The following is a 24,116-nucleotide window of genomic DNA, read 5'->3' as shown; positions in this document are numbered from 1 at the left end:
ATGGGGCTACGCCGGGACAGGAGCAGGGGGCTGGGGCAGGGGGCTGGTGGAGGAGACCCAGGTGACCCCTGTCCTTCCTGGGTGCTGGCCCAGATGAGGAGGGACCACCTGGGCTCGGACCCGGGTTATGTCCAGGTCCCTTCTGGATCTGAGTCAGCATCTGAATCGGCTTCGGCCCAGACTTCGGCCCAGACGGACATGGTGGAAGCGGTGAAGCAGCACATCCTCAACATGCTCCACCTCAGCGCAAGGCCCAACGTCACACACCCGGTGCCGCGCGCCGCCCTGCTCAACGCGATCAAGAAACTGCATGTGGGCCGCGTGGGCAAGGACGGCAGCGTGGAGATCCAGGAGGAGAGTCCGGGGGGCCGCGAGGGGGCGGCGCCGCCCGAACCGCCCTCCGAGATCATCACCTTTGCCGAGCCAGGTGAGTCAGTGATTTTGTGTGTGTGCGCGCGTGTGTGTGTGTGTGTGTGTGCGTTTAGCACTTTATTTATGGTATACAGACATTTCTAATGTTAATTATACAGTAAAAACATGAATTACTTTCTGGATTTGTTATGTTGATTTAAACAAACACCACTCGGTAGTGCTAAGGTACAACGTAGTTATCACTCATCTGGAATGGTTTGAAATAGTACCAGGAAGTACCCACTGTTATCTCTTCATTAAATACCGGTGGAAACATGGGTTCCAAAAGAGTTCTTCTATGCCGAAGATCCCTTTTAGCGATGTTTATGTTCCTAGCCCATAGGAGAACCCTTTTTTGTTCCAGGTAGAACCCTTTTGGGTTTCATGTAAAACCCTCTGTGGAAAGGGTTCTAAATGGAATCCAAAAGGGTTCCACGTAGAACCAAAATGGTTCTACCTGAAACCAAAAATGGTTATTCAAAGGGTTCTCCTATGGGGACAGCCGAAGATCCCTTTTTAGGTTCTAAATAGCAGCTTTTTTTCTAAGCGTGTAGTGTAAGATAACGTGCTACCTGAAACTCATGCTACCTCGTGTTGAAATGTGGCTGCCTGGTTCTGGAAATGTTCCAATATTGACTAGTGTCTGTTGTGCCTATAGGATTCGCTTGGAACTTGTAGTCAACAAGGCTTAGATTAAACTGTTGACGTCCCTTTGCAGTTTCTTAGTTCGGGGGTTATGTGCATCCTCAGCTAGCACGAGTTCCCCACGCTTAAGCGAATGTCGACTGCAGCTTTGACTCAGATGATTTCAGTGTGTACCAGTGAGACATTACAAACGCAGATGCTGGAGGGCACATGCAAAATGTGTTTGGCAGGTCGTCATTGGAAATAAATAATTTGTTCTTAGCTGGCTTGCCGGGTTAAATAAAGGTTAAATTAAATGTTGGGTATGAGGTTAAGAACAAGGAATTGCCAATTGTCTGTAAAATGTAGTTGAATATTGACGATAGACTAAATTAATATGGACTATAGACTAAATGAAGATGGACTATAGACTAAATGAAGATGGACTATAGACTAAATTAATATGGACTATAGACTAAATTAATATGGACTATAGACTAAATGAATATGGACTATAGACTAAATGAATATGGACTATAGACTAAATTAATATGGACTATAGACTAAATTAATATGGACTATAGACTAAATGAATATGGACTATAGACTAAATTAATATGGACCATAGACTAAATTAATATGGACTATAGACTAAATTAATATGGACTATAGACTAAATTAATATGCTCACTAAGCTGTGTATTAGACCAGGGCTTAACAAACTCATATCTCCATATCCAATCAAATCATATTAATGTTTCCCCTGTAGGCCTCGTCCATTTCAACAGGCTAGGAACATGTGCTCTTTCCATTGAGGAAAGCAGTCTTAACTGCTCTTGCTCACTCTGAAGTGACTTAGTGCAGACCTGTTGACTCAATGGGAGAGAAGTGGCTGCCCAATGGGCCCAAGGAAGTGATCGGCTGTCCTCCCTCATGACTCCGATGACCTCCCGCTGCTTGATGGAATCGCCTGGTCCTTGTGTATATAAAAAACTAGGCTGTTGGTTGTGGGAGTCCTAGGCAGAGAATTTGTAGGAAATCAATTGTCTGGCAGTTGGGAGGCAATCAGCCTCAGCTTCTGTCGCCCCATGAAAACATTTTAATTTTTTTCATTTGGTTGAAAATGGGAGAAACCCTAGCCTGGTTGCAGTCTCTGTTCAGCTATTACATTCCACTTCTTGCCACTCCTGTCATTTGCCAAATGACAGGAGTGGAAAGGAGTGGAACGTTAACTAAAGAGACTGGTTCCCAGACTAGGGAAACTCCAAATAGTGAGGTTGACATTTTAGAATGAAAGCACCAAATGGGTTAGGAAGTAGGAAGTTAGAGAGGGAGATGGGCACACATTAGAGTGGACTGTATGATGACAGTAGAGATGAACACACATTAGAGAGGTATGATGACAGTAGAGAGGCTAGTCTGGGGTTCATATGTGTGGGGGAATGCGCGCTCCGGAGTTGGCAGCTCTACACTCTTAGAAAAAAGGGCTCCAAAAGGGTTCTTCGGCTGTCCCCATGGAACCCTTTTTTGTTCCAGGTAGAACCTTTTTAGGTTCCAGGTAGAACCCTTTTTGGTTCCAGGTAGAACCATTTTAGGTTCCAGGTAGAACCCTTTTGGTTGGAGGTAGAACCTTTTAGGTTCCAGGTGGGAACCCTTTTTGGTTCCAGGTAGAACCATTTTAAGTTCCATGTAAAAACCCTGTGAAAAGGGTTCATGGAACCGAAAAGGGTTCTACCAGAATCAAAAGGATTCTACCTGGAACCAAAAAGGGTTTCTGCAAAGGGTTGTCCTATGGGGACAGGCAAAATAAACTTTCAGACAATCCTGCTCTCATAGAAACGTTGTGTTGTGGACACTAAGAACAGGATGCAGAAGGAACTTTTCAGACTGTAAATGTTATCCTCAGACGGAGAGAGAGAGAGAGAGAGAGAGAGAGAGAGAGAGAGAGAGAGAGAGAGAGAGAGAGAGAGAGAGAGAGAGAGAGAGAGAGAGAGAGAGAGAGAGAGACAGACAGACAGAGACAGAGAGAGAGAGAGAGAGAGAGAGAGAGAGAGAGAGAGAGAGAGAGAGAGAGAGAGAGAGAGAGAGAGAGAGAGAGGAAGAGAGAAAGAGAAAGAGAAAGAGAAAGAGAGATACAGAGAGAAAGAGAGAGCGAGACTGTATCCTCCGAGAAGTAGCAAAGACACGTGTTCCCCAGCTGTGTCTCTCTCTCAAGCACTTTGTATCGACGCAGAAAACTGCACTGTACAACTGTACTCTAATGTATCTGTGTTCAGAGAGTAGGTTGTTGGTTTTCATCCTTTTACAACAGCGGGTCACCAAATGGCACCATCCAGAAGGTTGGTGTGTTCAACCCGTACATTTAGATAACCTTTTTTTGTGTGATGGTCCGCACCAAAAAATACGTTGCATTAAGCTTGCATAATGTATTATAATTTTATTTTCACTGCATCAGGGATAGCGTATACAGGCGTTTCGGCTTTGCAGCCTTCTTCAGTGTCAACACTTGCTTGAGATACACTACATGACCAAAAGCATGTGGACACCTGCTTGTCGAACATCTCATTCCAAAATGATGGGCATCAATATGGAGTTGGTCCCCCCTTTGCTGCTATAACAACCTCCACTCTTCTGGGAAGGCTTTCCACTAGAGGTTGGAACATTGCTGCGGGGACTTGCTTCCATTCAGCCACAAGAGCATGAGTGAGGTCGGGCACTGATGTTGGGCGATTAGGCCTTGCCCACAGTCAGTGTTCCAATTCATCCCAAAGGTGTTCGATGGGGGTTGAGGTCAGGCTCTGTGCAGGCCAGTCAAGTTCTTCCACACCAATCTCGACAAACCATTTCTGTATGGACCTCGCTTTGTGCACGGGGGCATTGTCATGCTGAAACAGGAAAGGGCCTTCACCAAACTGTTGCCACAAAGTTGGAAGCACAGAATCGTCTAGAATGTCATTGTATGCTGTAGCGTTAAGATTTCCCTACACTGGAACTAAGGTCCTAGCCCAAACCATGAAAAACAGCACCAGACCATAGTTCCTCCACCACCAAACTTTACAGTTGGCACTATGCATTGGGGCAGGTAGCGTTCTCCTGGCATCCGCCAAACCCAGATTTGTCCGTCGGACTGCCAAATTGTGAAGCGTGATTCTTCACTCCAGAGAAGGCATTTCCACTGCTCCAAAGTCCAATTTTTAATTTTTTTTATTTAACCTTTATTTAACCAGATAAGCCAGTTGAGAACAAGTTCTCATTTACAACTGCGACCTGGCCAAGATAAAGCAAAGCAGTGCGATAAAAACAACAACAACACAGAGTTACACATGGAATAAACAAAACGTACAGTCAATAACACAATAGAAAATCTATATACAGTGTGTGCAAATGTAGTAAGTTATGGAGGTAAGGCAATAAATAGGCCATAGTGCAAAATAATTACAATTTAGTATTAACACTGGAGTGATAGATGTGCAGAAGATGATGTGCAAATAGAGATACTGGGGTGCAAATGAGCAAAATAAATAACAGTATGGGGATGAGGTAGTTGGGTGGGCTAATTACAGATGGGCTGTGTACAGGTGCAGTGATCGGTAAGCTGCTCTGACAACTGATGCTTAAAGTCAGTGAGGGAGATAAGAGTCTCCAGCTTCAGAGATTTTTGCAGTTCGTTCCAGTCATTTGCAGCAGAGAACTGGAAGGAATGGCGGCCAAAGGAGGTGTTGGCTTTGGGGATGACCAGTGAGATATACCTGCTGGAACGCATACTATGGGTGGGTGTTGCTATGGTTACCAATGATCTAAGATAAGGCTTGGATTTGCCTAGAAGTGATTTATGGATGACCAATGGTGGTGAGCTTTACATCACTCCAGCTGACGCTTGGCATTGCGCATGATGATCTTAGGCTTGTGTGCGGCTCCTCGGCCATGGAAACCCATTTCATGAAGCTTCTGACGAACAGTTATTGTGCTGACTTTGCTTCCAGAGGCAGTTTGGAACTCGGTAGTGAGTGTTGCAACTGAGGACAGACAATTTTTTTGCACTTCGCACTTCAGCACTCACCGGTCCCATTCTGTGAGTTTGTGTTGCCTACCACTTCGCAGCTGAGCCGTTGTTGCTCCTAGACGTTTCCACTTCACAATAACAGCACTTACAGTTGACCGGGGCAGCTCTAGCAGGGCAGAAATTTGACGAACTGACTTGTTGGAAAGGTGGCATCCTATGACGGTGCCACGTTGAATGTCACTGAGCTCTTCAGTAAGGCCATTCTTCTGCCAATGTTTGTCTATGGAGATTGCATGGCTGTGTGCTTGATTTAATACACCTGTCAGTAACGGGTGTGGCTGATATAGCCGAATCCACTAATTTGAAGGGGTGCCCACATACTGTTGTATATATAGTGTACGTCAACCACGTTCATATCTAGTGTTGGAAAGAATTGTCATATTCAGGTGTGAAGTGGGTGAATCAGAGATGAGATCAGACAACGATGCAAAAACAGAAATTTAAAAGGTTTAATATAATGCAACGGAACAACAACACGTATCCCATCGATGTACCACAGCCTGCTGTCATGCGCTGCACGCCAACCCAATGAGGGGGGTGCTCCGATTCTGGAGGCTGTCCTGATTGCGGTTCGGCCATTGTGTACTGCAGAGCACTGCAACAAGAGTGTGACAACCACATTCTTCCCCGGCTTGTTTGCTTAATGACCTGGCACTATAAATAACCACCCTTTTGAATGAACCTTCGATTAAAGAAAGGGCCCTCAAAGAGTTGGCGAAATTAGGGGGGGCCGGTAATGATTGGGGGGCTTTTAGGGGGGCACGGAGGCGAGTCGGAGGGCTCCTGTCCTTGTATAATCACTTCATTCATCCAAATATGGGCCCCAATAATTACTTTGGACTGTGTGGAGGCTATATGTAGAGATGGGGTTGGGGGGTGGGTCTTTGAAAGAGCCCGAGTAATGTGAGAGTGGGATATGGAAAGGGAGAGATATGGGAGGAAGGTGGGAAAGAAAAAAGAGAGTGAGGGGGGGGGGAAGAGAGAGAGAGGACTAGAGAGAGGGGGACCGAGAGAGAGAGAGAGAGAGGACTCGAGAGAGGACTCGAGAGAGGGAGCGAGGACTAGAGAGAGGGAGAGAGGACTAGAGAGAGGGAGAGAGGACTAGAGAGAGAGGAGAGAGGACTAGAGAGAGGGAGAGAGGACTAGAGAGAGGAGAGAGAGGACTAGAGAGGGGGAACCAAGAGAGGGAGAGAGAGGACTAGAGAGAGGGAGAGAGGACTAGAGAGAGGGGAGAGAGGTCTAGAGAGAGGGGGGACCAAGAGAGAGAGAGAGAGAGGACTCGAGAGAGGGAGAGAGGACTGAGGAGAGAGGAGAGAGGACTAGAGAGAGGGGGGCCAAGAGAGGACTAGAGAGAGGGGGGACCAAGAGAGAGAGAGAGAGAGAGAGAGAGGACTAGAGAGAAGGGGGACCAAGAGAGAGAGAGAGAGAGGGGAGAGAGGGAAAGAACAGAGAGATAGAGAGAGGACCAAAAGAGGAAGAGGGAGGCAACAGAGAGAGAGAGAGACAGAGAGAGCGGCGCCTGTCACCTCTCACAGCGATCAGCACTCCTATCCTCAATGAATGATGTCTCAACATCGCTAATGACATTCCTGTTGTGGCGGTGGTTTCTCCTCCCGACTGAGGTCTCTGGTAGATGCCGTTCTTTTTTTAGATCTAGACACATATATTTAGAGGCGCTTCGCATTCAACCAAATTGTTTGTTCCCTGCTTTGTTTATTCATTCCGTTCATTAGGAGGAGGAGAGAAACTGATAGAGAGCCTAGCGAGGGAGGGATTCCGGTTGTCGATAAAGTATGAGTTGAATTTAGTGTTGTTGTGCTTTTCTGTACTCGCATGTCCATATTCATATGAGATATGAGTGCTCCCTTTTCAGTATGTTTATGGTTGATGATGCCTGATTAACAACTGAATCCTCCAAAGCACCAAATCATTTCGACCAACCTGACTGACTGTTTGGTGGTGACTACGTTTGGTGGTGACTACGTTTGGTGGTGACTACGTTTGGTGGTGACTGACTGTTTGGTGGTGACTACGTTTGGTGGTGACTACGTTTGGTGGTGACTGACTGTTTGGTGGTGACTATGTTTGGTGTCCTATTTGTTTGTGATAGGTTCAGTGAGATTCCCAGGACATGTTGCTCCAAATAGGCAAAACCACTGAGCACCAGCTATGCAGGAACATGCCCAAAATGATCATGAATGGTGAAAATATCCCAGGTTAATTCTCTACTGAAGACAGAACTTTTTTTCCATATATTGTTACGTTACAGCCTTATTCTAACATGGATTAATTTAAAATACAGCCTTCATCAATCTACACACAATACCACATAATGACAAAGCAAAAACTGGTTTTAGACATTTTAGAAAATGTATTAAAAATAAAGAAAATGACATTTTTAGGAGTAGAGGTGATTTGCCACTTGTTATTTAGCTGTGATATGTTGTTTGCGAACAAACGGCTCATTTTGAACAGATCTTTTTGGTGAATGTCGGGAACCGAATCGCATCTGTAAAAGAGCTGTTCATTCGATTTGCATACTGCTACTACTGATTTTTTTTGCTCCAGACAACGATTATCTGTAGATAAATTATAAAACATTATCTGTAGATAAATTATAAAACATTATCTGGAGATAAGTCATAAAACATTATCTGGAGATAAATTATAAAACATTATCTGGAGATAAGTCATAAAACATTATCTGGAGATAAGTTATAAAACATTATCTGGAGATAAGTTATAACACATTATCTGGAGATAAGTTATAAAACATTATCTGGAGATGAGTTATAAAACATTATCTGGAGATAAATCATAAAACATTATCTGTAGAGAAGTTATAAAACATTATCTGGAGATAAGTTATAAAACATTATCTGGAGATAAGTTATAACACATTATCTGGAGATAAGTTATAAAACATTATTACATTTTAGTCATTTAGCAGACGCTCTTATCCAGAGCGACTTACATGAGCAATTAGGGTTAAGTGCCTTGCTTAAGGGCACATCAACAGATTTTTCACCTAGTTGGCTCAGGGATTAGAACCAGCGACCTTTCGGTTACTGGCACAACGCTCTTACCCACTAAGTTACCTGCCGCCCCTAATATCATAATAGTCTCTGGTAAACAGTAGTATAATATCATAATAGTCTCTGAGTAAACAGTAGTATAATATAATAATAGTCTCTGGTAAACAGTAGTATAATATCATAATAGTCTCTGGTAAACAGTAGTATAACATAATAATAGTCTCTGGTAAACAGTAGTATAATATCATAATAGTCTCTGGTAAACAGTAGTATAATATCATAATAGTCTCTGGTAAACAGTAGTATAATATAATAATAGTCTCTGGTAAACAGTAGTATAACATAATAATAGTCTCTGGTAAACAGTAGTATAACATAATAATAGTCTCTGGTAAACAGTAGTATAACATAATAATAGTCTCTGGTAAACAGTAGTATAATATAATAATAGTCTCTGGTAAACAGTAGTATAACATAATAATAGTCTCTGGTAAACAGTAGTATAATATCATAATAGTCTCTGGTAAACAGTAGTATAACATAATAATAGTCTCTGGTAAACAGTAGTATAATATCATAATAGTCTCTGGTAAACAGTAGTATAATATCATAATAGTCTCTGGTAAACAGTAGTATAACATCTGGAGATAAGTTATAACACATTATCTGGAGATAAGTTATAAAACATTATCTGGAGATAAGTTATAACACATTATCTGGAGATAGTTATAAAACATTATTTGGAGATAAGTTATAACACATTATCTGGAGATAAGTTATAAAACATTATCTGGAGATAAGTTATAACACATTATCTGGAGATAAGTTATAAAACATTATCTGGAGATAAATTATAAAACATTATCTGTAGAGAAGTTATAAAACATTATCTGGAGATAAGTTATAAAACATTATCTGGAGATAAGTTATAACACATTATCTGGAGATAAGTTATAAAACATTATTACATTTTAGTCATTTAGCAGACGCTCTTATCCAGAGCGACTTACATGAGCAATTAGGGTTAAGTGCCTTGCTTAAGGGCACATCAACAGATTTTTCACCTAGTTGGCTCAGGGATTAGAACCAGCGACCTTTCGGTTACTGGCACAACGCTCTTACCCACTAAGTTACCTGCCGCCCCTAATATCATAATAGTCTCTGGTAAACAGTAGTATAATATCATAATAGTCTCTGGTAAACAGTAGTATAATATAATAATAGTCTCTGGTAAACAGTAGTATAATATCATAATAGTCTCTGGTAAACAGTAGTATAACATAATAATAGTCTCTGGTAAACAGTAGTATAATATCATAATAGTCTCTGGTAAACAGTAGTATAATATCATAATAGTCTCTGGTAAACAGTAGTATAATATAATAATAGTCTCTGGTAAACAGTAGTATAACATAATAATAGTCTCTGGTAAACAGTAGTATAACATAATAATAGTCTCTGGTAAACAGTAGTATAACATAATAATAGTCTCTGGTAAACAGTAGTATAATATAATAATAGTCTCTGGTAAACAGTAGTATAACATAATAATAGTCTCTGGTAAACAGTAGTATAATATCATAATAGTCTCTGGTAAACAGTAGTATAACATAATAATAGTCTCTGGTAAACAGTAGTATAATATCATAATAGTCTCTGGTAAACAGTAGTATAATATCATAATAGTCTCTGGTAAACAGTAGTATAACATCTGGAGATAAGTTATAACACATTATCTGGAGATAAGTTATAAAACATTATCTGGAGATAAGTTATAACACATTATCTGGAGATAGTTATAAAACATTATTTGGAGATAAGTTATAACACATTATCTGGAGATAAGTTATAAAACATTATCTGGAGATAAGTTATAACACATTATCTGGAGATAAGTTATAAAACATTATCTGGAGATAAGTCATAAAACATTATCTGTAGATAAGTTATAAAACATTATCTGGAGATAAGCCATAAAACATTATCTGGAGATAAGTTATAAAACATTATCTGGAGATAAGTTATAAAACATTATCTGGAGATGGTAATTCCTCACTGCAGAAAAAGTACATAGTGGGGAGAGAGCCTCATTCTGGTCCACACGCATTTTTGCAGTGCGTTCAATGTTGGTTTTGGGGGGGTTGCAGACATCTAATAATTTGTTCAGGTAAACATTTATTTGAACTCACATGTCACGAACTAACACAATGGCAGACAACTTTTTTGGCTTTACATTTGAGATTTGCATGGTTTTAGGTAAATCTTTTGAGTTTGGGAGCCAAATGAACATCTATTGTAGCTGAAGAGCCAAATGATCCGGCTCACTAAAAAGACTGGGAATGCCCATCACTACCTGGTCCTCAGGTGCCTGTTGAAGTGCTATCTAAAGGGCACTAGAAGTGCTACAGGGGAGGGTTAAACTTTAATTTATACGTGGGCACAATTGAATTAAAGGTCAACTGCCCTTAACAATCAACTTCTCTGGTTTAAACGGCCTTTGTGGACAGGGTCTGTTCAGGTGATCAACATATGCTATGTGGCTATGCAAGTTGGTTATGATGATGTACGGTCCGTAACAGTGTAATCAAGCACGCCGAAGAGTTTGTTTTAGAATCAGGTACAGTGGGTAAGTGATTGAATCTAACGTGTTTTGTTCTAGTGGACAGGGTCTGTTCAGGTTATGGGGAGTGTGTTTACAGGGGTATGATAAATTAAGAATAGGGGTGCCTAAATCCGTTATATTGTTGTTTAAAGAGCAACTGTCCCTAAAAACCAACTTCTCATTTAGAAAACAGTCTCTGTGGCATCGACATGAGTCAAAAACATTAACTCTAGAGTCAATATTGACTACAAAGTGTCAATAGGATAATTTTGGTCGTAAAGTCAGTCTCGTCCAAAACTGACTTTTGTAAGTGAATTCGTCACAATTTACAGGAGGGTTGGGTATGGATTAGGATCATGCCTACTTGCCCAGAAATCAGTCCTGAGCGTGGAGCCAGACTTTCACGGCTTTCCCGACTCGATAGACTGTATGCAAAAATAATTTCATGAGAATTACTGCACCAAACACCTTAGTTAGGTGTAAAATTACGCGACTAAGACCTCCTCTGCAAAAACGTCTAAATTATAGTAGATTCAGATTTCTTGATTTATCCTAAATTAATTCAGACAGGAAGTGACAATTTTGAGGAAGTGGCTATGTTGTTGCTACAGTGACTCATGAGGGACAAACAACAGTACCTGCCAGGGTACAAGATGTGAAACTAACACACCCACATCAAACTACACCCCCCTAGACAACTCTTGTTTGGCTTCAGTCATGGCCGCTACCATTTCTTAATGAGCAATCTTTAAAATGAGGCCAAATCAGGAAGTGCAGTCAGTCATTTATCTGTTGTTATTCCTTGTCAAGATCAGGGACTGTGATAGCATGTACTGTTCCCAGAGCACAGGTAGCGATACATCCAGGCTATTTCATTAGCACAACAAACCCTATTGTGGTCCTCTGTAGCTCAATTGGTAAAGCATGGCGCTTGGAATGCCAGGGTAGTGGGTTCGATCCCCGGGACCACCCATACCTCAAAATGTATGCACACATGACTGTAAGTCTCTTTGGATAAAAGTGTCTGCTAAATGGCATATTATTATTATTATTACAATCAGTGTCCTCTACGGTAAATAGTAATAACCCTTTATGTTAAAGGCCCAGTGCAGTCAAAAACTTGATTTCCCTGTGTTTTAAATATACAGTATATGAGGTTGGAACACTTGAGGTTGGAATAATACTGTGAAATTGTGAAAATAATGATAATGCCCTTTTAGTGTAAGAGCTGTTTGAAAAGACCATCTGAAGTTTCAGCCTGTTTTGGTGGGATGGAGTTTGGCCTGCCTGGTAACATCATCAGGCGGTAAATTAGTTAATAGACCAATAAGAAAGAGAGTTCCAAACCTCTCAGCCAATAACAGCTAGTTTTCAGCCCCCCACTCAGACCACTCCCAGACAGTCCCAGCAAAATCCTTGCTTGAGAAATTACTCTTTGCTAAGAAGCTAATTTTGTTTATTTTTGACCATGTTAATTGAAAACAATCACAGTAAGGTACAGTGGAGAGAACAAGTATTTGATACACTGCCGATTTTGCAGGTTTTCCTACTTACAAAGCATGTAGAGGTCTGTAATTTTTATCATAGGTACCCTTCAACTGTGATAGACGGAATCTAAAACAAAAATCCAGAAAATCACATTGTATGACTTTTAAGTAATTAATTTGCATTTTATTGCATGACAAAAGTATTTGATACATCAGAAAAGCAGAACTTAATATTTGGTACAGAAACCTTTGTTTGAAATTACAGAGATCATACGTTTCCTGTAGGTCTTGACCAGGTTTGCACACACTGCAGCAGGGATTTTGGCCCACTCCTCCATACAAACCTTCTCCAGATCCTTCAGGTTTCGGGGCTGTCGCTGGGCAATACGGACTTTCAGTTCCCTCCAATGATTTTCAATTGGGTTCAGGTCTGAGACTGGCTAGGCCACTCCAGGACCTTGAGATGCTTCTACGGAGCCACTCTTAGTTGCCCTGGCTGTGTGTTTCGGGTCATTGTCATGCTGGAAGACCCAGCCACGACCCCATCTTCAATGCTCTTACTGAGGGAAGGAGGTTGTTGGCCAAGATCTCGCGATACATGGCCCCATCCATCCTCCCCTCAATACGGTGCAGTCGTCCTGTCCCCTTTGCAGAAAAGCATCCCCAAAGAATGATGTTTTCACCTCCATGCTTCACGGTTGGGATGGTGTTTTTGGCGTTGAACTCATCCTTCTTCTTCCTCCAAACACGGCGAGTGGAGTTTAGACCAAAAAGCTCTATTTTTGTCTCATCAGACCACATGACCTCCCATTCCTCCTCTGGATCATCCAGATGGTCATTGGCAAACTTCAGACGGGCCTGGATATGCGCTGGCTTGAGCAGGGGGACCTTGCGTGCGCTGCAGAATTTTAATCCATGACGGCGTAGTGTGTTACTAATGGTTTTCTTTGAAACTGTGGTCCCAGCTCTCTTCAGGTCATTGACCAGGTCCTGCCGTGTAGTTCTGGGCTGATCCCTCACCTTCCTCATGATCGTGATGCCCCACGAGGTGAAATCTTGCATGGAGCCCCAGACCGAGGGTGATTGACCGTCATCTTGAACTTCTTCCATTTTCTAATAATTGCGCCAACAGTTGTTGCCTTCTCACCAAGCTGCTTGCCTATTGTCCTGTAGCCCATCCCAGCCTTGTGCAGGTCTACAATTTTATCCCTGATGTCCTTACACAGCTCTCTGGTCTTGGCCATTGTGGAGAGGTTGGAGTCTGTTTGATTGAGTGTGTGGACAGGTGTCTTTTATACAGGTAACGAGTTCAAACAGGTGCAGTTAATACAGGTAATGAGTGGAGAACAGGAGGGCTTCTTGAAGAAAATCTAACAGGTCTGTGAGAGCCGGAATTCTTACTGGTTGGTAGGTGATCAAATACTTATGTCATGCAATAAAATGCAAATTAATTACTTAAAAATCATACATTGTGATTTTCTGGATTTTTACAGACCTCTACATGCTTTTTAAGTAGGAAAACATGCAAAATCGGCAGTGTATCAACTACTTATTCTCCCCACTGTATTTCATTGTTATCCAGAAATTATTTGATATTGTGATAAAAACGGCTGGACCTTTAAAGATACATAATACAGAAATGTTAGTTGTTTATGTTTGACTTGAATGTTGGCTGTTTAATTCATTAATATACTCTATATAATATAATATTAATTTAAAAAAATATCTGACGAAACCACACAAATCCTTAGTTACTCATCGACATGGGGAGTTGTGCCCCTTTCCTTAGAATAGAGGCTCTATTCAATCCATATCACAGAAATTCAGCGTTACAGCGTGATTGAAATTTAAAGGCAATGTTGCCGCCAGTGGTGTAAAGTACTTAAGTAAAAATACAATTTTGGGGGGGTATCTGTACTTTACTACTTATATTTTTGACTACTTTTTCTTTTACTACACTACATTCCTAAAGAAAATAATGTACACTGCTCAAAAAAATAAAGGGAACACTAAAATAACACATCCTGGATCTCAATGAAATAATCTTATTAAATAGTTGAATGTGCTGACAACAAAATCACACAAAAATGATAAATGGAAATCAAATGTATCAACCCATGGAGGTCTGGATTTGGAGTCACCCTCAAATTTAAGTGGAAAACCACACTACAGGCTGATCCAACTTTGATGTAATGTCCTTAAAACAAGTCAAAATGAGGCTCAGTAGTGTGTGTGGCCTCAACGTGCCTGTATGACCTCCCTACAACGCCTGGGCATGCTCCTGATGAGGTGGCGGATGGTCTCCTGAGGGATCTCCTCCCAGACCTGGACTAAAGCATCCGCCAACTCCTGGACAGTCAGTGGTGCAACATGGCGTTGGTGGATGGAGCGAGACATGATGTCCCAGATGTGCTCAATTGGATTCAGGTCTGGGGAACGGGCGGGCCAGTCCATAGCATCAATGCCTTCCTCTTGCAGGAACTGCTGACACACTCCAGCCACATGAGGTCTAGCATTGTCTTGCATTAGGAGGAACCCAGGGCCAACCGCACCAGCATATGGTCTCACAAGGGGTCTGAGGATCTCATCTCGGTACCTAATGGCAGTCAGGCTACCTCTGGCGAGCACATGGAGGGCTGTGCGGCCCCCCAAAGAAATGCCACCCCACACCATGACTGACCCACCGCCAAACTGGTCATGCTGGAGGATGTTGCAGGCAGCAGAACGTTCTCCACGGCGACTCCAGACTCTGTCACGTCTGTCACATGTGCTCAGTGTGAACCTGCTTTTATCTGTGAAGAGCACAGGGCGCCAGTGGCGAATTTGCCAATCTTGGTGTTCTCTGGCAAATGCCAAATGTCCTGCACGGTGTTGGGCTGTAAGCACAACCCCACCTGTGGACGCTGGCCCTCATACCACCCTCATGGAATCTGTTTCTGACCGTTTGAGCAGACACATGCACATTTGTGGCCTGCTGGAGGTCATTTTGCAGGGCTCTGGCAGTGCTCCTCCTGCTCCTCCTTGCACAAAGGCGGAGGTAGCAGTCCTGCTGCTGGGTTGTTGCCCTCCTACAGCCTCCTCCACGCCTCCTGATGTACTGGCCTGTCTCCTGGTAGCGCCTCCATGCTCTGGACACTACGCTGACAGACACAGCAAACCTTCTTGCCACAGCTCGCATTGATGTGCCATCCTGGATGAGCTGCACTACCTGAGCCACTTGTGTGGGGTTGTAGACTCCGTCTCATGCTACCACTAGAGTGAAAGCACCGCCAGCATTCAAAAGTGACCAAAACATTAGCCAGAAAGCATAGGAACTGAGAAGTGGTCTGTGGTCACCACCTGCAAAACCAGTCCTTTATTGGGGGTGTCTTGCTAATTGCCTATAATTTCCACCTGTTGTCTATTCCATTTGCACAACAGCATGTGAAATTTATTGTCAATCAGTGTTGCTTCCTAAGTGGACAGTTTGATTTCACAGAAGTGTGATTGACTTGGAGTTACATTGTGTTGTTTAAGTGTTCCCTTTATTTTTTTGAGCAGTGTACTTTTTACTCCGTACATTTTCCCTGAAACCCAAAAGTACTTGTTACATTTTGAATGCTTAGCAGGACAGAAAAATGGTCCAATTCACACATTTATCAAGAGAACTTCCCTGATCGTCCCTACTGCCCCTGATCTGGCAGACTCACTAAACACAAATGCTTTGTTTGTAAATTATGTCTGAGTGTTGGAGTGCGCCCCTGGCTACCTGTCTGAGTGTTGGAGTGTGCCCCTGGCTATCCGTAAATTAAAAAACAAGAAAATCGTGCTGTCTGGTTTGTTTAATATAAGGAATTTGAAATGATTTATACTTTAATTTTACTTTTGATATTCATATATATTTTAGCAATTGCATTTACTTTTGATGCTAAAGTATATTTTAAACCAAATACTTTTAGACTTTTACTCAAGTAGTATTTTACTGGGTGACTTTCACTTTTACTTTAGTCATTTCCTATTAAGGTATCTTTACTTTTACTCAAGTATGACAATTGGATACTTTCCCACCACTGTTTGCCACGTTAGTGGAGACTGCATTCATGGTAAACGCTGCATATTTTGGCTCAATTGAAAATTACATTTACATTTCTATTGCACAATCTGTAACGCTTCAGCGATACAGATTGAATAGAGCCCTAGGTCTGTGTGTGTGTGTGAGATGGGCTGGTGTATGGGGGGTCAGTGGCGGAGCTCAGTTTCGTGGGGCCCCCCCCTCAAGGTCTGACCAATGTATCAGCTATCACACCATGTAAACGAACAACCTCCTAAAAATTGTTTTAACAAAATGCAACTAACTGGATTTATGTAAACTCCGTCAAACACCATAAAAGGCATTTCATTTTTACAATTATTGTCCTACAAGTGTTTAAAGGCCTTGATTGTTTAATTCTAACATTAGATTATTCAAACGTGTAATACAAATCTATCTAAAGGGGGTTAGCCATCAGTAACGGACTTGACAACAGATGCTCTAAACAGACATATTTTTGCCTCTAAAAATAAAAGTTCAATACAAATATTTGTAAAATATGGAAAATGATTAATTTGAAAATCCCCAATAAAAACATAACCATTCCATTAGAACTTTCAGCACTCCGACTGAGTTGACGTTAGACAAAAATCTGACAGAGTTTATGTTTTACGGAGTTGACAAAAATGATTTTCTTTCTTCATTCAAGTGGTATAGACAGTAGCAATTTAGTTTTTCCCATGTAACATATTTGAACTAACATTCCTATTAAATATACATTTTTGCCAGTTTTTAGAATTGTACACACTTTTTTTGGAATTTGAAATGTGGATATTTTGCTCCGAATGAGGGGATTTCCAGGCATAGAGCCGACATGGAAATTAATAATATTTAAAGTATTTTGAAAATTCCCAAAACAAATATTTTCCTATGTAACATATTTGAAACAACATTTATATTCTATTTTAATATATCAGGCAGATGGAGTTTATCAAGGCTTATTATGACATGTTCATATGCTATCTGCGGGGCCCACCCGATGATGGGAGAGTGGTGGAGTTGGGCTGGTGTATGGGGGAGTGGTGGAGTTGGGCTGGTGTATGGGGGAGTGGTGGAGATGGGCTGGTGTATGGGGGAGTGGTGGAGTTGGGCTGGTGTATGGGAGAGTGGTGGAGATGGGCTGGTGTATGGGGGAGTGGTGGAGTTGGGCTGGTGTATGGGGAGTGGTGGAGATGGGCTGGTGTATGGGGGAGTGGTAAAGGGGGACTGGTGTATGGGGGAGTGGTGGAAATGGGCTGGTATATGGGGGAGTAGTGGAGATGGGGTGGTGTATGGGGGAGTGGTGGAGATGGGCTGGTGTATGGGGGAGATGGGGTATGGGGGAGTGGTGGAGATGGGCTGGTGTATGGGGGAGTGGTGGAGATGGGGTGGTGTATGGGGGAGTGGTGGAGTTGGGCTGGTGTATGGGGGAGTGGTGGAGATGGGCTGGTGAATGGGGGAGTGGTAAAGTTGGACTGGTGTATGGGGGAGTGTTGGAGATGGGGTGGTGTATGGGGGAGTAGTGGAGATGGGGTGGTGTATGGGGGAGTGGTGGAGATGGGCTGGTGTATGGGGGAGTGGTGGAGATGGGGTGGTGTATGGGGGAGTGGTGGAGTTGGGCTGGTGTATGGGGGAGTGGTGGAGATGGTTGGTGTATGGGGGAGTAGTGGAGATGGGGTGGTGTAAGGAGGAGTGGTGGAGTCGGGCTGGTGTATGGGGGAGTGGTGGAGATGGGCAGGTGTATGGGTGAGTGGTGGAGATGGGGTGGTGTATGGGGGAGTGGTGGAGATGGGGTGGTGTTTGGGGGAGTGGTGGAGATTGGCTGGTGTATGGGGGAGTGGTGAGATGGGGTGGTGAATGGGGGAGTTTTGGAGATGGGCTGGTGTATGTTGGAGTGGTGGAGATGGGCTGGTGTATGGGGGAGTGGTGGAGTGGTGGAGATGGGCTGGTGTATGGGGGAGTGGTGGAGATGGGCTTGTGTATGGGGGAGTGGTGGAGATGGGGTGGTGTATGGGGGAGTGGTGGAGATTGGCTGGTGTATGGGGGAGTGGTGGAGATCGGGCTGTGTTGGGGGAGTGGTGAGATGGGGTGGTGTATGGGGGAGTGGTGGAGATTGGCTGGTGTATGGGGGAGTGGTGGAGATCGGCTGGTGTATGGGGGGGTGGTGAGATGGGGTGGTGTATGGGGGAGTGGTGGAGATGGGCTGGTGTATGTGGGAGTGGTGGAGATGTGCTGGTGTATGTGGTAGTTGTGGAGATGGGCTGGTGTATGGGGGAGTGGTGGAGTGGTGGTGATGGGCTGGTGTATGGGGGAGTGGTGGAGATGGGCTGGTGTATGGGGGAGTTGTGGAGATGGGCTGGTGTATGGGGGAGTGGTGGAGCTGTGGTGGTGTATGGGGGAGTGGTGGAGATGGGGTGGTGTATGGGGTAGTGGTGGAGATTGGCTGGTGTATGGGGGAGTGTTGAGATGGGGTGGTGTGTGGGGGAGTGGTGGAGATGGGCTGGTGTATGTGGGAGTGGTGGAGATGGGGTGGTGTATGGGGGAGATGGGCTGGTGTATGGGGGAGTGGTGGAGAAGGGCTGGTGTATGGGGGAGTGGTGGAGATGGGCTGGTGTATGGGGGAGTGGTGGAGAAGGGGTGGCGTATGGGGGAGTGGTGGAGATGGGGTGGCGTATGGGGGAGTGGTGGAGATGGGGGTGACGTATGGGGGGAGTGGTAGAGATGGGGTGGCGTATGGGGGAGTGGTAGAGATGGGGTGGCGTATGGGGGAGTGGTGGAGATGGGGTGGTGTATGGGGGAGTGGTGGAGATGGGGTGGCATATGGGGGAGTGGTGGAGATAGGGTGGCGAATGGGGGAGTTGTGGAGATGGGCTGGTGTATGGGGGAGTGGTTGAGATGGGCTTGTGTATGGGGGAGTGGTGGAGTGGTGGAGATGGGCTGGTGTATGGGGGAGTGGTTGAGATGGGCTTGTGTATGGGGGAGTGGTGGAGCTGTGGTGGTGTATGGGGGAGTGGTGGAGATGGGGTGGTGTATGGTGGAGATAGGCTGGTGTATGGGGGAGTGGTGGAGATGGTGTGGTGTATGTTTGAGATGGGCTGGTGTATGTGGGAGTTGTGGAGATGGGCTGGCATATGGGGGAGATTGGCTGGCATATGGGGAGATGGGCTTCGTGCATTGGGGAGTGGTTGAGATGGGGTGGTGTATGGGGGAGTGGTGGAGATGGGGTGGTGTATGGGGGAGTGGTGGAGATGGGGTGGTGTATGGGGGAGTGGTGGAGATGGGGTGGTATATGGGGGAGTGGTGGAGATGGGGTGGCGTATGGGGGGAGTGGTGGAGATGGGGTGGTGTATGGGGGAGTGGTGGAGATGGGGTGGTATATGGGAGAGTGGTGGAGATGGGGTGGTATATGGGGGAGTGGTGGAGATGGGGTGGTGTATGGGGGAGTGGTGGAGATGGGGTGGCGTATGGGGGAGTGGTGGAGATGGGGTGGTATATGGGAGAGTGGTGGAGATGGGGTGGTATATGGGGGAGTGGTGGAGATGGGGTGGTGTATGGGGGTTTGTTGGAAATGTGTGTTGGTATGTGTTGGGTTGCACATGGTTGACCATTGGCCAGAGAGACTTCATGGTAACTCTCTGTATAATATTTTGGGGAAACATTTATTATAAATGATTTAAATTCATAGTTTGTCATTATTAGGTGCAACTGTGTACAATATCAGACAATACATTCGTCCAATTGTCTGGTGTCAATGAGGCTGTCCTAATATGGACACTGTACACTTGTCTAATCACTGCATCTCCAGGACTCAATTCTACAGAAGCATTTATAAAGGCTTATTGACAAAAGTAACTAGGAGGTTATTATAAATTGTAACCCGACTCACAACAATCCGCCCATTGCTTTCCTATCTAAACAGATGCCAGAGTGCCTGGGGAAGATAAATATGAGCCCACCCAACACGACAGACCTTGAGCAAATGCATTCTTGTACAAACAGAGTACAATGAGGGAAAAAACTATTTGATCCCCTGCTGATTTTGTACGTTTGCCCACTGACAAAGACATGATCAGTCTATAATTTTAATGGTATGTTTATTTGAACAGTGAGAGACAAAATAACAACAAAAAAATCCAGAAAAATGCATGTCAAAAATGTTATAAATTGATTTGCATTTTAATGAGGGGAATAAGTATTTGACCCCTCTGCAAAACATGACTTAGTACATTGTGGCAAAACCCTTGTTGGCAATCACATAGGTCAGATGTTTCTTGTAGTTGGCCACCAGGTTTGCACACATCTCAGGAGGGATTTTGTTCCACTCCTCTTTGCAAATCTTCTCCAAGTCATTAAGGTTTCGAGGCTGACGTTTGGCAACTCGAACCTTCAGCTCCCTCCACAGATTTTCTATGGGATTAAGGTCTGGAGACTGGCTAGGCCACTCCAGGACCTTAATGTGCTTCTTCTTGAGCCACTCCTTTGTTGCCTTGGCTGTGTTTTTTGGGTCATTGTCATGCTGGAATACCCATCCACGACCCATTTTCAATGCCCTGGCTGAGGGAAGGAGGTTCTCACCCAAGATTTGACGGTACATGGCCCCGTCCATCATCCCTTTGATGCGGTGAAGTTGTCCTGTCCCCTTAGCAGAAAAACACCCCCAAAGCATAATGTTTCCACCTCCATGTTTGACGGTGGGGATGGTTTTCTTGGGGTCATAGGCAGCATTCCTTCTCCTCCAAACACGGCGAGTTGAGTTGATGCCAAAGAGCTCGATTTTGGTCTCATCTGACCACAACACTTTCACCCAGTTCTCCTCTGAATCATTCAGATGTTCATTGGCCAACTTCAGATGGGCCTGTATCTGTGCGTTCTTGAACAGGGGGACCTTGCGGGCGCTGCAGGATTTCAGTCCTTCATGGCTTAGTGTGTTGCCAATTGTTTTCTTGGTGATTATGGTCCCAGCTGCCTTGAGATCATTGACAAGATCCTCCCGTGTAGTTCTTGGCTGATTCCTCACCATTCTCATGATCATTGCAACTCCACTAGGTGAGATATTGCATGGAGCCCCAGGCCGAGGGAGATTGACAGTTCTTTTGTGTTTCTTCCATTTGCGAGTAATCGCACCAACTGTTGTCACCTTCTCACCAAGCTGCTTGGCGATGGTCTTGTAGCCCATTCCAGCCTTGTGTAGGTCTACAATCTTGTGCCTGACATCCCTGGAGAGCTCTTTGGTCTTGGCCATGATGGAGAGTTTGGAATCTGATTGATTGATTGCTTCTGTGGACAAGTTTATTTTAAACAGGTAACAAGCTGAGATTAGAAGCACTCCCTTTAAGAGTGTGCTCCTAATCTCAGCTCGTTACCTGTATAAAAGACACCTGGGCCAGAACTCTTTCTGATTGAGAGGGGGTCAAATACTTATTTCCCTTATTAAAATGCAAATCAATTTTTAACATTTTTGACATTCGTTTTTCTGGATTTTTTTGTTGTTATTCTGTCTCTCACTGTTCAAATAAACCTACCATTAAAATTATAGACTGATCATTTCTTTGTCAGTGGGCAAACGTACAAAATCAGCAGGGGATCAAATACTTTTTTCCCTCACTGTATGGAGTTGAAATATAATGGACTGTCCCCGGTCAATAGCATGTATAATATCTGTCCTTTATTTAATACACAGAGTAAACATTTGAATGTATTTAAAGAGGCTATTGGGCTTTTGCCTCTAGGGGTGCTCTTAAGCCAAAAGAAGACCTCTAAATGGACAGAAATACAGAATTGTCCAGAAATGACATTATTGGACAAAAAGGGGCACACCTCCAGTCAGCAAGTACATTTCTGTACAGCTTCTTTTAGATATACTAGGTTTTATTTTATCAGAGTCAAAACAAACATGCATGTGTTGCCTAACCAAAATGACTATGCACATTTGAAGCATTGCTCTCATTGTGACTAAACGCCCTTTTCCCCTCTAGGCGACACTCCATCCGCCGTGACCTTTGACATTTCCAAGGAGGGCAGTGAGCTCTCGGTGGTGGAGCAGGCCAACGTGTGGCTCTTCCTCAAGCTGGCCAAGGGGCAAGGGCGAGGCAAGGGCAAGGTGAACATCCAGCTTCTGCAGCGCCGCCGACAGAAGACGAAAGCTCCAGGCTTTGCCTCCACCGAGACCCAGGGCGAGGAGGAGGAGTTGGTGTCTGAGAAGATGGTTGACACGCGGCGCAGCGGCTGGCACACGCTCCCTGTGTCGCACAGCATCCAGTCCCTGCTGGACGCCGGTGGCAGCGTCATCGATCTGCGAGTCTCCTGCCCGCAGTGCACCGAGGCGGGCGCCACACCCATCTTGGTCCCCGCCGAGGGCGAGCAACCGGGACGGGAGCGGGAACAGTCCCACCGGCCGTTCCTCATGGTCGTGCTGCGGCCCGGCGTGGAGGAACACGCTCACCGACGCGCCAAACGCGGCCTGGAGTGCGACGGCAAGATGCGCGTGTGCTGCAAGCGGCAGTTCTACGTCAACTTCAAGGACATCGGCTGGAACGACTGGATCATCGCGCCGCCGGGCTACCACGCCAACTACTGCGAGGGCGACTGCCCCAGCCACGTGGCCAGCATCACGGGCTCCTCGCTGTCCTTCCACTCCACCGTCATCAACCACTACCGCATGCGGGGCTACGCGCCCTTCCAGAACATCCAGTCGTGCTGCGTGCCCACGCGGCTACGCGCCATGTCTATGCTCTACTACAACGAGGAGCAGAAGATCGTCAAGAAGGACATCCAGAGCATGATCGTGGATGAGTGCGGCTGCTCGTAAGAGCCAGCAAAAGAGAGCAATATAGACTCATCCATAGCAAGGAGGCACCGTTGGGACGATGGGCCGTTTATCCCTTCACACAAAAAAATAAACAATACCTTTTTTTTGGAGTCATGTAAAAATTTGTTGACTGACTGATCTATCTTTTTCATCTGATTATCCCGACGGGGTATTGTGAAGTCTCTGTGGCACTTTCAGATAAAAAGAGATACAGAATATATTTTTGTTGAATGGAGAGCAAGAGTGTTTATTCCTGATGTGATTCCTGCTTCTCTGCACTGAACATGGAACAGTTCCCGAAAAGGAAAACTATGCAACTGATTAGTATTACCGGGAGTAGTCTTTTTTTAAAATGTTTCTTTATACATTATGGGTGTTTTGTTTTCATTCTTATTTTGTATTCAAGGAAGACCTTTTGATAAGTGTTGTTGTTGTTGTTGTTTTTGTGTTTCAGTCGTTTTGTTGTTGTTATTGTTATTGTTGAGAGATACTTGAAAGAAGTAGGTTTGACCAGCTACTGGAGCCAAACACTTTAATTAATTAATAACTTAATGTTTTTTATTATTATTATTTCTGAACTATTTTGGCTTTTTACATTAAAAATAACGAAATGTTGAAATTTGCACTATTACCAACATTCTTGCCAGTTTGATCACATTGACGGTATCAGTGACTCTGTTTATAGAGCACAATACACCAGACAGATGTAAACACATAAACAACTACAGACAGTCGCTCAATCAAAGTAACATATGAAGAGTTTCTTACCAAAACGCTATCAAGGGAATCCATTTGCAGAAAAGTTGGTAAATTAGCTTTTATAGTTTAAAGAACTTATTGAAATTGGGTTGTTTTTTCCTAATCATGGCATAGGGTTGTTCGATGACAGACGTATTTGTTTGAGATCTATCACTTGATGGTTTATTTCAGAGACAAATAATCATGTTGTTTTTTTAGCAAAACGTAGTACTTTTAGGTTTTACACAGTCAATGTAACAAATAACTACTTTTTTTTTTATAAAGAACTGTACAAATGCT

General features: G+C 44.0%; 1 protein-coding gene across 1 annotated transcript; it reads left to right on the top strand.

The window, feature by feature from the left end:
- Positions 1–24,069, top strand: inhbab (inhibin subunit beta Ab). Its single transcript, XM_041874212.2, has 2 exons — positions 1–427; positions 22,246–24,069. The coding sequence occupies exons 1-2, from the start codon at positions 1–3 to the stop codon at positions 23,076–23,078; spliced, it is 1,260 nt and encodes a 419-aa protein (XP_041730146.2). The 3' UTR covers positions 23,079–24,069.
- The last annotated feature ends 47 nt before the right edge of the window (positions 24,070–24,116 follow it).

The sequence above is a fragment of the Coregonus clupeaformis genome, chromosome 14 (genome assembly GCF_020615455.1).
Source record: "Coregonus clupeaformis isolate EN_2021a chromosome 14, ASM2061545v1, whole genome shotgun sequence".
Classification (NCBI taxonomy): Eukaryota; Metazoa; Chordata; class Actinopteri; order Salmoniformes; family Salmonidae; genus Coregonus; species Coregonus clupeaformis.
The sequence above is the reverse complement of the archived record's forward strand: the minus strand, read 5'-3'. Positions and strand labels throughout refer to the sequence as shown.

Bases quoted from the DNA above. Each gene is read 5' to 3' on its own strand.
- inhbab (XM_041874212.2), top strand. From the start codon at position 1: ATGGGGCTACGCCGGGACAGGAGCAGGGGGCTGGGGCAGGGGGCTGGT. The intron at 428-22,245 runs GTGAGTCAGTGA...TTTCCCCTCTAG, and splicing joins CATCACCTTTGCCGAGCCAG to GCGACACTCCATCCGCCGTG.